Source organism: Desarmillaria tabescens (assembly GCF_030435595.1).
Source record: "Desarmillaria tabescens strain CCBAS 213 chromosome Unknown EV420scaffold_118, whole genome shotgun sequence".
Taxonomy (NCBI): domain Eukaryota; kingdom Fungi; phylum Basidiomycota; class Agaricomycetes; order Agaricales; family Physalacriaceae; genus Desarmillaria; species Desarmillaria tabescens.
The window spans coordinates 17,901-32,748 of record NW_026848417.1 but is presented as its reverse complement, the minus strand read 5'-3'; the positions used below and the strand labels follow the sequence as shown (position 1 = coordinate 32,748).

At 44.6% G+C, this 14,848-nt stretch overlaps 6 protein-coding genes across 6 annotated transcripts; 5 read left to right on the top strand and 1 right to left on the bottom strand.

The window, feature by feature from the left end:
- Positions 1 to 1,784: 1,784 nt before the first annotated feature.
- EV420DRAFT_1487299 (uncharacterized protein) lies at positions 1,785 to 2,659 on the top strand (the record flags this gene model as incomplete). The annotated part of the gene is made up of 5 exons (XM_060470506.1): positions 1,785 to 1,848; positions 1,900 to 2,011; positions 2,256 to 2,283; positions 2,342 to 2,483; positions 2,523 to 2,659. 5 exons carry the CDS (start codon positions 1,785 to 1,787, stop codon positions 2,657 to 2,659), a joined length of 483 nt encoding a protein of 160 aa, XP_060322426.1.
- Positions 2,660 to 2,957: 298 nt separating this feature from the next.
- Positions 2,958 to 3,710, top strand: EV420DRAFT_1652251 (uncharacterized protein; the record flags this gene model as incomplete). Its single annotated transcript, XM_060478628.1, has 1 exon — positions 2,958 to 3,710. One exon carries the CDS (start codon positions 2,958 to 2,960, stop codon positions 3,708 to 3,710), a length of 753 nt encoding a protein of 250 aa, XP_060322425.1.
- Positions 3,711 to 4,690: 980 nt separating this feature from the next.
- EV420DRAFT_1487297 (uncharacterized protein) lies at positions 4,691 to 5,871 on the top strand (the record flags this gene model as incomplete). The annotated part of the gene is made up of 3 exons (XM_060470505.1): positions 4,691 to 4,983; positions 5,170 to 5,252; positions 5,570 to 5,871. 3 exons carry the CDS (start codon positions 4,691 to 4,693, stop codon positions 5,869 to 5,871), a joined length of 678 nt encoding a protein of 225 aa, XP_060322424.1.
- A 700-nt stretch (positions 5,872 to 6,571) lies between these two features.
- Positions 6,572 to 8,180, top strand: EV420DRAFT_1652250 (uncharacterized protein; the record flags this gene model as incomplete). The annotated part of the gene is made up of 3 exons (XM_060478627.1): positions 6,572 to 7,027; positions 7,096 to 7,268; positions 7,505 to 8,180. 3 exons carry the CDS (start codon positions 6,572 to 6,574, stop codon positions 8,178 to 8,180), a joined length of 1,305 nt encoding a protein of 434 aa, XP_060322423.1.
- Positions 8,181 to 8,581: 401 nt separating this feature from the next.
- On the bottom strand, positions 8,582 to 10,981 carry EV420DRAFT_1487295 (uncharacterized protein; the record flags this gene model as incomplete). Its single annotated transcript, XM_060470504.1, is given in 12 exon segments — positions 8,582 to 8,741; positions 8,790 to 8,875; positions 9,030 to 9,122; positions 9,244 to 9,366; positions 9,421 to 9,457; positions 9,491 to 9,505; positions 9,570 to 9,638; positions 9,703 to 9,753; positions 9,773 to 9,811; positions 9,900 to 10,102; positions 10,459 to 10,590; positions 10,646 to 10,981. 12 exon segments carry the CDS (start codon positions 10,979 to 10,981, stop codon positions 8,582 to 8,584), a joined length of 1,344 nt encoding a protein of 447 aa, XP_060322422.1.
- A 390-nt stretch (positions 10,982 to 11,371) lies between these two features.
- EV420DRAFT_1487294 (uncharacterized protein) lies at positions 11,372 to 12,414 on the top strand (the record flags this gene model as incomplete). The annotated part of the gene is made up of 6 exons (XM_060470503.1): positions 11,372 to 11,422; positions 11,490 to 11,542; positions 11,592 to 11,618; positions 11,685 to 11,710; positions 11,819 to 11,968; positions 12,062 to 12,414. 6 exons carry the CDS (start codon positions 11,372 to 11,374, stop codon positions 12,412 to 12,414), a joined length of 660 nt encoding a protein of 219 aa, XP_060322421.1.
- Between the last annotated feature and the right edge of the window lie 2,434 nt (positions 12,415 to 14,848).

Below are 14,848 nucleotides of genomic sequence, written 5' to 3'. Positions count from 1 at the left end.
CTGTAAGCTCGTACAAGACTTGAGATCTAATGGGGTGGTCCATGAACCGTAATCTGTTATGGTCATGATGAACACGGTTATGAAATCAATGCAGAGAAAAGAAACTTACCATATACATAGAATCGTACCTTTCTCAGGGCCCTAGCATTGTAATCCACTAAACGCTGCGTTCCTTTGACATCAGCATTGTTGACTGCCTTCACAAACAGCGTTTCAAGATGCGAAGTGGCAGATAGCCATCAAATCAACCTTGTCACATCATCATCTGGCAGTGCACTTAAATGTACTGCTAATACTTTGAGGTTTCTAACCATTGCTAAGGTAGACAGCATGCTGACTGGCAAGTCAATGGCAGCTCCTGTCTCACTGTCATCGCTACCACTGCTGACCCCATTGTAGGAGCCCACCAGTGCCAGCTTCTCGATGCAAGGGAAGGCTTGGAGCAGGCTGAATATACCTGCAGGAGTTGTCAGGGAATTGTGCCAGTAAAGATGTCTGATCTCTACGTTCAGCAGTTCCGGTGGTGCGATTGTCGTAACACAGCAGTCTTTAAACCTGATGGTTTGCACCCTGGACAGCAACCCCAGAATCTTTACAATCCTCCTGAAATCAGAGTTGCTGGGCCCCAAATCAGGCTCACTTTCATGTAGGACACTTCCGAATGAGCGTATGGACAACTTTCGTGGTATATCACAAAGATGGCTGTGAGCAATGTCGGAAAAGAACCTGATTACAGAGGCAATAGAATGCCACACCTGTACATCTCCTTCCACCTGCTGTCCATGCATTTTGGGTGGGTACATATCTATAAAGATCTCTTGCAGAATGGCTCTGTGAGCAGAAGGCAGAAACCCTCTTGAGGCTAGAGCACAATGGAGAGAAGTATAGAGGTTGTCGAAGCAAGCCAAAATCATGAAACAGTCCACAAGCTCTTGGGGGATGTGTCTTCCTGCGATGAACATGGCGCAAAAAATGTGTGGAACAAGCTGGAAGGGGTGAGTGGAAATTTGAGGACGTGATAAATTTTAGAATTTTCATGAATTCAAATGATGGGCAGGCAGAATGACAGTGATCGTTTTAGCCATTTTAGCCACTTTTATCTCTGAGATTGATTGCTTATTCCATGCTGTCACTATTGGGGATTTCCATTACCACATGGAGTTTCCATACTTGGTCTTACCCCTTTCACTAAGGTACCATTGATCCCTGAGCAGAACTATAATTGATTCTCGGATGTGTTCGCAGTATTGTCACTACTGATCTTAGCCTCTCTTTCCACTTGCCTTATTTAAACTCTCGGCAGTTAGGTGTTTTATAGTGCAGGCAGTTTACCTGTCATTTTAACCACAAGATGCAGAACCTGGCACAGGAAACTAAAGATATTATAGCGTGCTATGTATCCTCTAGGCGCGACTTAATATCATTGTCAAAGACCAATCGTGCATTCACCATATCCTGCCGATGGGCCCGATTCAGGACCATTTACATCGTAGAGTCCTTGATGCCCTTCCCTTCCCTGCTTTGTGGATACAGTCTTAAAAATGATCGTCGGTGTTTAGGTACTGCGATATCAGCGAGTCGCAGTGTCTGTGAAGACTTTCCTGAAATTGGAAAGAATATCCACAGAATCATCTTCTATGCCTCATACCTGAAGATGGAAGATGTAGCTGCACTTGTTCAATTATTCGATAAGGCAACTTCAGTCAAGGAACTTGTTCTCATTGACACAGATGTTCATTTTTTTTAGGGATGTGCTATATACACTCTTGTCTGTGATGAACGCAATGTCGACTTTGATGATGAAAGGCTGCTCTATCACTTCCGATGCGTTAGCTATGATTAACCGAGGTAAGTAATAGCGTTCTTCTGATGAAATTATTATCTGAGATTTCCTTGTAGCTTCACCTGGGCTAATGAAGCTCGACCTTAGTGGCACCAATGATTATGACATCAACATCTCTATGGATGAGGAATCAATGAGAACTTTCCTGCCACCATGCGTCAGTGACTTGTGAGTAGGGATCCATTCTCTGGGGTCGAAGACTGACCTTTTATCTTATGGTTGGCTCCATGCCAGTGTCGTAAATCTGAAATCACTCAATACATTTAGAACATGCGTTCAACGTGAAGCCGATGTCGATGTCGCGAACATGCTGTTGAAGGAAACATTGTTGATATCCCATCTGGAATTGACACTCTTGCATAAGTTTTTTACTCACCTCTTGCATCATTTCATGCCTTGACTTTTCTCGTAGGATACAATGGACCAGCCTATACAGACAGGTACAGACTGTCTTTGGCACATCTCAAATGGTTGAGGACCTGCACTATAATTGTGCAGGGAGAAGCCGCCTTGGAATTATTACAAAGGTCGCTTGATACATTGCATTCACCTGTTTTAGTGTCCATTCAACTTCACATTTTGAATGCGCCTAAATCCTGGGCCAAGGATCCGCTGCCACCTTGTATCCAACAATTAGACCGTATGTTATGCAGTATCATTGATTTCTCGATATTCCAAGGAATGACGATTGCCTGTACACACGGGGGAATGAACACAAAGAACACAGAGAAGGTCGCAAATCGATTAAGGGCAAACATGGTAGGATTAAGAAAGGTGATAAACAGAAAATTTTGTACTGGGCACACTGTGTATTAGAAGGGATCCATAAAATAGCATCATTGTTGGGTTTCAACCAAGAATAAATAAGGCATTTTTTAATGATGTCTGCTAGACATGTGATGTGATGTGCACAAATATAAAAAGGCGTGGAGCTCCAGCTCTTACATTTCCATCTTCTCACCCAACAGTGTCACATATGAACAAACTATCGCAAGAAACCATTGACCATATCGTCTCCTTCCTGCATTCAAAACACGACTTAAGCGCCTGCTCTCAAGCACACCGCTGTTTTCTCCCTGAATGCCGTTGCAACCTCTTTCGTTCTCTTAGCGTCATGGAGATGCTTCCGAACTCTACAGGGTATCTCTGGATTCCTGAACACGTCGTCTTCACCGCCACCGAAGCAGCTGTCCAGCTACAGCGCTATTATCCCAATATTCATTGGTACATCAGAGAGGTTCGCTATTGTGGTGGCTCAGTAAAGCGTACAGACGTCGAAGGGTTAAAGAGGCTGTTCGCTCAGTTGCCTCTGGCGAAATCCTTCATACTAGAAGGGATCAGTAGAGACATAGAAGGAAGCGGGATCCTTAATCCTCTGGCAGGACCTTTGCATAAAATAGAGCACCTGTCATTTAGTGGAGGTATCATTTATGCGGAAGATTTGAACAAGTTGCTACCTGGTAAGAACACCTATTATGTCACTGCGTATGCCTTTTTCACTCATATCTGTTATCAAGGGATGTCGCATTTAACAAAAATTACCGTATCACCATCAACAGTACTCGAAATTGAGGCAGGTAGTTTGACACCTAAAGCTCTGGGCATGCTAGCCCACCTCAGGTTTTTGGATCTTTCCATGCCAGAAATGGACGATGACTTTGAACTAGAAGATAGCTATGAATGGATCCAGACTGTGCCTTTTCCAGCAGTGTGTGAACTTCATATCCATTCATACTGTCAATGGTGGTGCACGAGAGCGTGCTTTATCATGGATGCTCTTGCAAGTAGCACCATTGACAGGCTAGCGCTTGATGTTTATTGTACATTTCTCTCTTCTTTCTTCTTCTTCCTCGATGTTGCCATCTGATGTAAATATGATCAGCTGTTCTAGCATATGATTGTCTCAACTGTGACTGCAACCACAGCAAGTGCTTAATAGTGCTTGACAAACTACCAGAATTGCAGTCCCTCTCAATTGTTACTGGTGATAGTTGTCTCAAGCTTTTGATGCGTTCTTTGCATACAATTCCCAACCCAACGATTCGAACCATCAGCTTGACCATCATACATTTCCCTTGTAGGTGGACAGCGGCAGCCAAGAAAGACTTGGAAGAGGTTGACAAGGCCTTAATGGAGGTAGTAGATCAGGATGCATTTATTCAGATGAGCGTCCATTCTCAATTCAATACTGATGGGGGATACTCCAGAAAGGCGGCTGAAGGTGCAATAGAAGTGGGGTTTTCTGGCATGACAGGACTGTTTGGAAAGAGGGTCTTATGTCCTTAATAAGACAGGTTACCAAAAATGGGGATGACTCATACAATCTCAGATTAGCACCTACTTATCTGAGATTCGCAGATCTTGTCACTTCTTTTAATTTTGAATCGGAGATGGGAATATTCTACAAAATGTTACTTACTCTGCATCCATGTCCATGTCGAATTCAATTATGTAGCCAAACTCCACTGCCCACCTTCCAGGAGTACATTGCTCTGTGCTCTTAGTGCTTCCAGTACTCCGAGTATGTCTTTCTCCGACAGTCCTCTGGAGGTCATAGAGCGAATCCTTCTCCGGAGCATATCACACATTAACTGCAATGGTGACACTGGTGACAATGAGAACTGCACCTTTTGCACGTGACAGATCTCATTGATGTGCAGGGGATTCCTCTATGTGTTGCGACCACATATATGGAGGCAACTCTCTATCCAGTGCGGCACCAATGTCACTGTGCCTCCGCTTCTTTCCATGTTACACGATGCCAAGTCGGTCATAGATTTTGTGACTGTCGAAATGCATATCCTTCCTCTTGTTCAATGACTCCACGTCGTTGGGCCATTCACATCCATGCCCACTGCCCCAGGAACCAATCGCTCGTATTCTCCTAGAGATGCCATTACCAGCCTGATGATGCTTTTTCCCAATCTTCGCAGCACCTCTTTCTTCAATGTCATACTCGACAAATTACCCATACACCCAGGGGCATGTAGCCATGTGAAAGAGGTCAAGCTATTGTTTTGCAGTGCTTCCGTCATGGGCATGAACACGTTCATGAGTCATTTTTTGCATCTTGATACACTGCAAATATCCTGGCCTGAGCTGATGCTCCCTCCCATCTACTTCTATAAGGCCAAACTCATGTGAGACCGAGGCGTCGCCTTTGTCGAAACCATTCTGCATTGGCAAGGACTGGTATACAACAAAGGTTTACCTGTCATCGATACGCTTATTGTGTGGCCTGGATGGGACGCGGACCCTCTGGAGTGGTTCATTCATCCGAGTGCTTGGTATGATGACACTAGACTCTGAGCTCTTCATGTTGACAGTGAGCGCATCAATGCTGGGTGTTTATCCGCATTTTTAAAAAACGTGGGAGATACTTTACACGAGTTTTCAGCTATCAACAATGGTGAGTTGTTTTATCATGTTTTTCTCCACTGACTAAATCTTCGTCTTCTGCATGTAAAGAAAACCAAACGGTGCCGTCCAACCTATCATACTGTTCCGGCCTCTCTGTTTTGACGCTTACCACCCAGATTTACCTAATGTCACAGACATGCCAATTGTTGCTGTCACTGCCAATGTATTCAAACATTGACAAACTTACTGTCATTATTCGAGGGTGTTATTACATGCCCAGGATCCCCTCTGTCATGCGATATCTGCGCAGGATACTACGAATCAAATGCTGTTGGTTACATATTTTGACCTTCATCTATGAAACAGATTGGCCCACTCCCGACGAATCCCAATTCACGAAATTGACCTGGATATTAACCTCACTGTTTCCAGACATACGCATAGATGTCCGTGTCCGACGGTCCACTGTTATAGTCCCTGGACATGAAGGAACCTTCTCTGAAATGTCTTTGCAAGACTTGCCTGCACCCTTCCTTCGCCTACTTCGGGTACGACTGATTGTCACCAAGAAGGAGAGGAAATTTTATGATAGCAGCTATACGGAAACTACCGTAAAAGTTATTGAACTGTACACCTATCATTCTGGATCATGTTCTTCACAAAACTGATGTTTCCTATCCACTTAACAGAGACAATGACTCGGAAAAGATGCTCTTCCATGCAGCTTTGGAGCATTTCGCAATAAATCAACTAGCGATCTGTGAATCATTGTTACGAAACATGGTCCCTGTAGAAAATGTTTGATGATCGTTCGCATTACATCAAATGATATCAGTGGAAATAATGGCAATAATAGTATTGGACAGTACTTTCTCATGTCACATCTCTGATAAATTTTGATTCAGCGCAGTTGTCTAGTTATAAAAATGGTACATAACAGAGAATGTTTTTTTGATTTTCCAATAGAAATTTGTAAAGTCCAGAGAACCTCAGAACCTTCACATGTGGGCCTGTCCAAAAGAAAAGGAAAGGCACAGAAACTCAGCTTAAAGAGTTAAAAAGTGCATCCGAATCCCAAAGGGTTAAGAAGTACATCCAAATCTGAAAGGGTCAAGAAGTGGCACTCTAAGGCACTCTAAAAGGGAAAAGACCCAAAAATGGGTTTTCTTTGATGCTTCTTACCGCTTAATCCATAAGTGCTTTACTCCATATTCGACTGCAACTCTAACTCAGTAAGTCTCAGACTGCCTCTATTAGGTTTAACCAAATTTGCATGGACTTTCCTCCTTTCCTTTAAAAATGGCACTTCAAAATGAAGCATGCTAACAATAACACCTGCTTGAAATTTTAGGGAAAAAGACTCAAATCATGGCGACTTCTTTTAATGCTAAAGAACACCAAGCTCGTCTGCACTCCTATCGAGAATACGTACCGAGTCCTTATTTCCCAGCATCATATGGCTGGAAAACCTTTGGTGGTAATGGTCATATCTTAACTACCATTCAAAGTATATGCCCCAGCAATGATGGCTTGCCTCCTCAAGAGGTGTCTCTTATAATAGTCAGAGACGTACTTCCAACAAGATTTTGGGTCAACAAGTTAGGCGGCTGGAAAGAAGAATTTGGCTACATGAAAAACGCCAAATTTTCCTTGGTATTAGGAGAGCCACAAGATTTAGAATTTCACAAGGATTGGGCGAATGCAGTTGGAAGAATCAATGGTGCTACTTTGCAGATCACAGGGGGTCCTTTTGTTCACAACTGCATCCAAACAGAAAATGTGGCGATGCAGATCCATTTTGGGGCACCCGTCTTTGAACCTTTGGTGAGTTGGATTTCTTTCCCTGATCTCCTGGAACGTGCTCTCTCACATGCTAGTTCACATTAAAACAGGACCCCACAGCTAATATTTTAGACAGCATCATACAGACATGGTCAGTGGATGTCAAACATCAAGCCGGCCTAGATCAATTGAAGACAACTCACAGAGTTAATAGCCTGAAAGTCTTCGATATAGACAAATCCCCGGTACTTCCTCAGCACACGTCATCAGCACTGAAAGGCAAGTATACACCGTTATCCTTACTGTCTGCTGTCCTGACTTGCAATTTCTCTCAGATGCCCTTGTAGAGGTACATTTCACTATATAACACTGGGCCATTTGCCGAAACAAGGACCCAACACAGCATGCATTTAGTTGTACCATGAATCAGATCTGTATCTTGAAATGAGCACCCCCTGCAGCGCCCAACCCTTACAACAGCATTGCCCACCCTTATAGACCGTTGCTGACCTGGGCCAGAGTCCCTCCTCTGCAGAGCGCACCTAGCTCTGCCAATGACCCACCTACTCTGCCATCAAATGATGAGACCTCTCAGGTGCAGACACAAACTCCGACATTGATGCCAATGCAAAAGCAGTTACAGCCATCACTCTTTCCATCACAAAGTATCTCCCCATTCACTTCTTTGAGATATCCTGTTTCTGCAACAGATACGACGACTTTGATGGTCCCTGAGGAGGCAGCTGCAGAAACTCAGACCTCTCCTATCACCTTTCCATTCAAAGCATGGAGAGGGCCATGGGTCCTGCCCAGCACAGCGGAATGTTACCCTTTTCCACTCGGGGAGATACACGATGATACCACCAACAAAGGGGTGAACACAGGGCTGTCATTGGGCCCAGTGTCTGTAAACATCAGTAATGACACTAGGGTTCCTGAGGAGCTTGCGTCCCACCCTAACACCGATGGTACTTGCCTTAAGGACACTGGTGGAGAAACCGTTACATGTGTCAAAGCGGAAAATATCGTGCATGTCCAATCTTCAGGAGGGCAGGATATCATACGTTCGGCAGAGCTACCTTCAAGTTTAGAGAAAGAAATCACTCCTACAAAGACAAAAGTCCAAGGTAATAGAGGTAAGAGGAAAGTCGAGGAAAAGGTTCAAGAACGTTCCACAAAAGCCAAACTGTCATAAGATATGCAGGAGCAAATAGTAAGAAGCAAACAGTAGAAAAGAATAAAGAGAAAGATACAATTAACATATAAGCATGTAAAATTACCTAGGTGTTGACCAATCAACGTTACTGTGACCTTGTTTACTTCTCAATCTGTGTGTGATGACAACACTTTGAGACGCGATAGACTGGTTGGGACTCAATCGCACCCTGGCAGATATTTTTGTGTTCTTTTCAAGGCGCCTCAAGGTAGCTTCCATGTGTCAATGATGTAGTAGCTTTGCATGGTCAGAGTGAAGGCAAGGAGTACCATTCTTATTTATCTGAAGAAAGCCCTTCTTGGCAGAGTGCAAGACGTAACCTACACCGATACCATCAATGTTCTGAAAACTTGTCATAGTGTAAAAGATATACCATGACTTCACCAATAACCTGTTTCCCATGTTCCATCCTTTTTCACCTGATTGACTACCTTGCAGATATGACCCATCAACTTGTATTTCATATCTTGTAGTAGTTTGAAATAATGTGGTGCAGGGTTCAAGTCGCCATGGCCAAGATACTTAACATAATATATATATCTGTAGAGGTAGTTAAACACACATTTATACATCAACAACACCACATACCGGCCATTTCCCAGCGTCTGGACCAAAGAAACCCCACAGAAATTGAGCAGTCCTACAACCCAGTCTGACTTTGAATGTTTGATAACCTGACGGACAAAACACATCGGATATTGAATGATTTCAGTAAGAAACCATTTAATAGTACCTCAAACAACTTAGTCTCTTTTTCGAAATCGGTGGCCAGGCTCCATCCCAGGCGACTCTGCACGTTCAAAGGCATCCTATACATTGTCCACATACCACACTCTTTATCCTCATAGAGGTAAGTTGTGCACTGTTTTTTCCATGGTGCTTTGTCCAAAATAGTACCAGGAAACAAGTGACAGCACCCATCTAGAAGTCGTAAGAAAAGTAAGAAAAGTGAAGGGGTCTGATAATATTTTCATGACATGCCACAGCCAAGTGCTTTGTTCACAGCAGTACATCTTAAACTGGACCTGAAAGCCAAGCTCACAGGATCTTGATATTCTTCCCCAATATTCACCAGGTCGAACTCTATCAGGTGACAAAGATGTCCTGGAAGTTGTGCGTGTTGCAACAATCGTGGATGAAAAACATCGAACTTGGCTCCTTGACCCTGCCATTCCAAGGATCAACAATGCATTCGACCAAACAGAAAATTTAAGAATACTTCGTTCCAGATGTCAAAAGCATGGTCAGCTGCTACACTGATGGAACAAGTCACATTACGATACACATACAGTTCGTTTTTATAGCTAACCAGTTATCATGAATCGCATGAATCATGGCGAAGTGGTCACGACCAAATTCATCACGCACTTAATCTGCTCTTGTAGAGTAGCACAAATACCGACATGATCATACGACAGGGCCTTTTTCAGTCGGCATCTGATAGAGGCGTATAGTCATCAACTATGAATGTTTTCAGCCATTGTCCACAGATGAAACTTACTTGTTCTTGAGATGGGATGAAAACAGAAACGTGTAAGTGGCCTCGCATAACCTGGATAATCTCAAAGGACACTGTACGACCTCTCAAATTGGCATCCAAGGTGGAAGACCTACACGCAAAGATAAGAAGCATCACAACGGAAATAAAATTGAAACAGCAGCTTACCGGCCAGAAAGCAGATGACACTTGTAGCATACATGCCAAAGGTGTCAAATGCGGAGTGATCCCATTTGATTACCGTCCATGTAGGCTCCACTGATAGCCAATGATTTCCACAGAATTTGACCACAGCTCTGAGCCATGCATGGTAAGCATGCAATAACACCTCGGCATCATCTGAAATGGTACCCGTTAGAGAGTATGGCAGATACAAAGGAGACAGAAAGGGATTCGTGTCACTCTTGTATCAGGAAATCTAGCAAGACTATTAGTTATTATGAATAAACTGAAGCAGACATCAAGAGCATGCCTCAAACAAGCAGTCTCTGGTGTTGAAAGACAGTATGTAGCATCCGAAGTCAAATGCCACCCCTATGCCGAATCCGTGCCCTTCCGTGGGGAGAGAGGCTATCTGCTCTTCCCATACAGTATGAGCATATAAGTTGATGGACGTATGAAGATTTGGTCAAAGCTATATAACTGTCATTCAAATGATAGAAGGAAGAAACGACAACAGATGGCAAAGTAATGAGAACCTGAAAACTCCAGAATGTACCATCTCTGATGGTAGATACCCCTGACAGGTCACAGGTCCACATTGAGAAATGCCTCTGGGCCATCACTATACTCCAGTTCAGGCACTACTCTTGGATCAGGCCATATATTTTTCTGCTTGCTGACAGAGAAAGTGCCTCTGAAGATCGGAGTGTTATATCGCAACCTGACTATCTGATTATCTATGCAGTGTATCAACTCATAGAAGTACCTCGGTGTGAGCACTGACCTTTGCTGATTTCAACGAATCAGACACACGTCCATTCTCGTCTTCACCCCTGCCTGCTGAAGCTGAAGTAGCAGTCCCTGTCATATGCAACCTCTTCCTCTTTGTGAAAGAGTCCAAAGAAGATTGCTTCAATGCAGGTTTCTTGATTTCCTGCTCTTGGTTTTTCTGCTGCAAGCTTATGTCTTGACCTTTAGCACGATCTTTAGCAATGCTTTGGGGAGATCCAGGTCTCTTCAGATCTCCATAAACACCTCGTAGAATAGGGCCTTTGAGTGTATTGTCGCAACAATGAATGAGAAAGGACACAGCAAAGTCCATCTCAGGACCTTTAGGCATGATGGTAAGCAGACTCATACAGAGATAAGACAATGACAGTGCATCACATTGGTGACATCACATCACATCGGCTTTGGGATTTTTTTCACCTTTTTTATAATAAAATTAAAATTAAAATATATAAATAAAGCTGATGACTGAAAAGGCAAGACAAAATAAAGGGATAGAGAACAAACGAGGAATTAGTATGAATGGTGGGTTCACATTTTGCGTATTATTACAAACAAACATGGAAAGGAAGGTGTGCATATTATCTCCCTTGTTTAAAAAGCCCTGAATTACTACATAATTTACAACTGAACAGTTTCTATGAACGGCGGAAAACTGGAAAACACAGCTCAGATAAACAGAAGCAACAGAAGCAAAGTAAACTACTCCTAACCAACATCGATGGTTGGGTTGGGCACTAGGGGCCATGTCAACCCATCCGTTTTTAGCAAGGTCAATCCTTCCACCCGCTTGTTCACTTGTTCTGCTTGTTCTGCTTGTTCTGTGTCGTGCTGGTCAGTCGCAGCCCGCAGCAGCAGCTGCTGCTGCTGCACATATGCTTCAACCACCACAGTGGATTTCTAACACTTCTGATGCCATATCTCCTTCTGTTTATTGGTAGGGCATACCTTAGTGCCTGCTATGTGATGTAAGCAATGGAAGCAATCTAGGGTGCCTGTGCCTGTGCCTGCCTGCCTGCCTAACTTTCTCAAAGTCACATCGATGACATAGAACTAACAGGTAAATAAATAGGACAACGATTGAAGCAACCCTTAACACTCATGGAAGAATTCAACAGGGAATCCCCTTTTACTTTGTATGACCTGCAACGATCCATCAGTTGGTCAGGTTATGATTATGTTCCTACTGTTCGAGGTGGACCGTCTTTCAAAATTTACCAAAAAGGGGTGTATTCAGGCAGGATCGTCGAATATTCTGACACAAAGGATGGAAAAGACTGGGTGAAAATGGTTGAGCTATGGTCTCTGAACTCAGATGGTATCAGATTTCCTTTCTTTCCCAGTGTCTGAGATCCTGCATATTCTCCGCTCAATCTGCAGTCTAATCTGCACCGTCTTGATGAACACCTAGGCCCTTTTGACGATACCGAGCATCCACAAGAGTTTAACGCTGATGAGCCTTGGCTCCCTTTCATTGAACTGTATGGCAGAGGAGTGGTGGAATGGGCAAATGTGTTGTCCATGCTAATCCTAGAGCGAGACGACATTTGTACTATCGACGACACCTTGGTAGAAGACCTTCTCAGACGAAATTTTGGCCTTGATCTAGCACTGTGGAGGATCAAAGAGAAATTGAGACAGAGAGGTGCACCGTATTCCAATCTCCCAACTTTCCCATCCTCAGATATCATTCGGCATTTATCTGGCAGTGGTTCCTACCTCCCGGTGTTAAAGCATATAGTTGCCATTCAAAGGGGTCTATGACACAAGCACGCTTGCATAGCATATTATTCGGTCCCCCCTTTGCTGTGCCCTGATGCCCATCGACCTTTATCAGAGGTATTCAGAGGCTCCATCATTCCACCAGCAAACATGCAATACATGGGGTTGTGAGGGAACGGTCTCAACAGGGAACAACTCCCATGGTATCACAACGTCGCCAAAGTGCCCGTATACTTCTCGCATGAGCTCAGGACTCAAGAAATAGTTGATATGATCGAACACACAACCTTCTCGTATTCTGAGCTCACCATCATAGATGAATGTTTTTTCAACTCCCCTTACGACTCCTTTGCCATTGGGAAGGCAGTGGGTCTACTCTCAGATGGTCAGCCATCTGGGGCATGCACCTCAAGCAATCAGACCTTCGAAAGCCAAACCGTGTACTCTTCAAGTTGGTCGCAAGGTTACACTGAAATGCAAGAGCCCTGAAGTGACGAGACAGTGGTGCAGGCACTGCGGCAGCTGGGAGATGGATACCATGATTACGAGTGGAAAGAGGACATGTTCCCTGGATGGCACAGTGAGGTCTCAATAGGAATCGGTCAATGGATGATGGTAGACAAGCACAGGGTCCCTCTGTTAGAGGCACCTAAAATAGCGAAAGTTTCGGTACCTCTAGAATGATGGAAGCACGTATTCCAGGTTAGGGACAAATCCATTTTGTCTGAAACACAAGGGATCTGGTGCTTTGTTTGTGCAGAGAAAGATGACGAGCATTTTGCGTGTCGTAGTTATAGCACTTGGTATGACAGGGAAACATTTATGGTCATCCACTTTACTTCTCCAGGCAGCTTGAGGTTCCCATCTGGATACATTCTGTCCAATTACCACATAGAAGCTTACGGTGCACCACCTCCTCCTTGGAGAATTTATGATGTCTACTGTTACGATTTATTTATTTTTCTTCGTTTTACTCAGTCTGATTACTCATATGCAATCACCATGGACAGTTTCTCATGTACTATTCTTAGTGTATCCAAGTGTATTTAAGTAGAGCCTCAGCTGGTCTAAAAACCCAGCTTCAGCTAAGGTTTAATCTACCCAACATTGAACTCCTTGTTTCATGTCTATTTGCCCTTGATCGACTCCATATATCGCCTTTGACTTACTAGAGTATCATCCACCGAAGTGCGAGTGGTGATCCTAGTCCAATCTAAGTCGATTGAAGTTGGTTGATAACATTTAGCCGAAGCTCAACCCACATTGCCCAGCATCACGTCAGAGCACAGTACGCTGCCCAACATTTTCCCAATCCTACTTCTTGCCACGACATTGGTGTGGATAGTACCCTTTATACTACTTGACCCAACCTTCCCAATCTTGACTGCCGTTCTTTTGGTGGTCATTATCCGGATTTATATCGCGGCCCCGATTCTAGCAGCTCTGCTCCTAGTAGCCTACACTGGCTACCTAAGAGTTTGAGAAATCTGCTATTATGCCTCTACGCTGTCCGGCTACTTGTAATCCTAGCAGTATTGCTGCTAGCAATGACTAGCTCTCTGGCACCCGAATTCCCTTCAATAGGTGACTTCTCATTGATGACCGGCTCCGACTACGAAACCAACCTCAGCCTGATTATTGCCATACTCATTGCACTTACCATCCTTGTTGTCCGACAGCTCGTATGCCACTTGCTGAACTGCTACCAACCGTTGCAGTAGCTTTTGGATTACTCGCAGGGGCACTTCTAGTGCTCGCCGTCCGGGCAGTCTATAGGTGCTGTACCCACGCTCGAAGAGCAAGGCTCCCATTCCATTATGTCCTGCACCTCCCTATTCCATATCCAATAATCCCGTACCCGCACATTCCAGTCCAACCGACGCAGCCTACGCTTCATGATGGACGACCCATCACACCCTGAGGAGAATCCTCAGGTTCCGGGGAGTCTTCCCCCACCCCAAGAGCAGCCTCAGTCGACATCACAGATGTACGAGGCATCAACACATTCGCAGACATCCACGTATCTCCCCCAGGAATCATCGACCTCCCTTCCATCGGAGGAGAGGAAGGAGGGGATCTGGAGCAGGGCCAAGAAAGCGATGACGATACCGATACCATCTTCGAAGGGGACCAGCTCACAGATATCGAAAGAATCTGTCTCCAAGACCTCCTCGACAGCCTCCTCGCGGAGAACGAGGGGGATGAAGACGATTCCGGAGTCAGGAGGATCGACCGTGACAAGGGATACTACAGCGGAAGTAGCTATGAGGAGAGTGACGGAGGTCTCGGCCTTGGGGCCTCTGCCGTGACTACCACCCATCCAGTTAGAGCAGACCCCTATGATGGTAGAATTGTGCCAGGCAGGGGAAGAGAGTCAAGGGGGATCCCTGTGGTGTGGCACCCCTCGACAAGTTGGGTCTTCACCGGGGAAGAAACTCCTGTGGCCAGGACCTCAGCCCAAGACGCCGGACCCGAG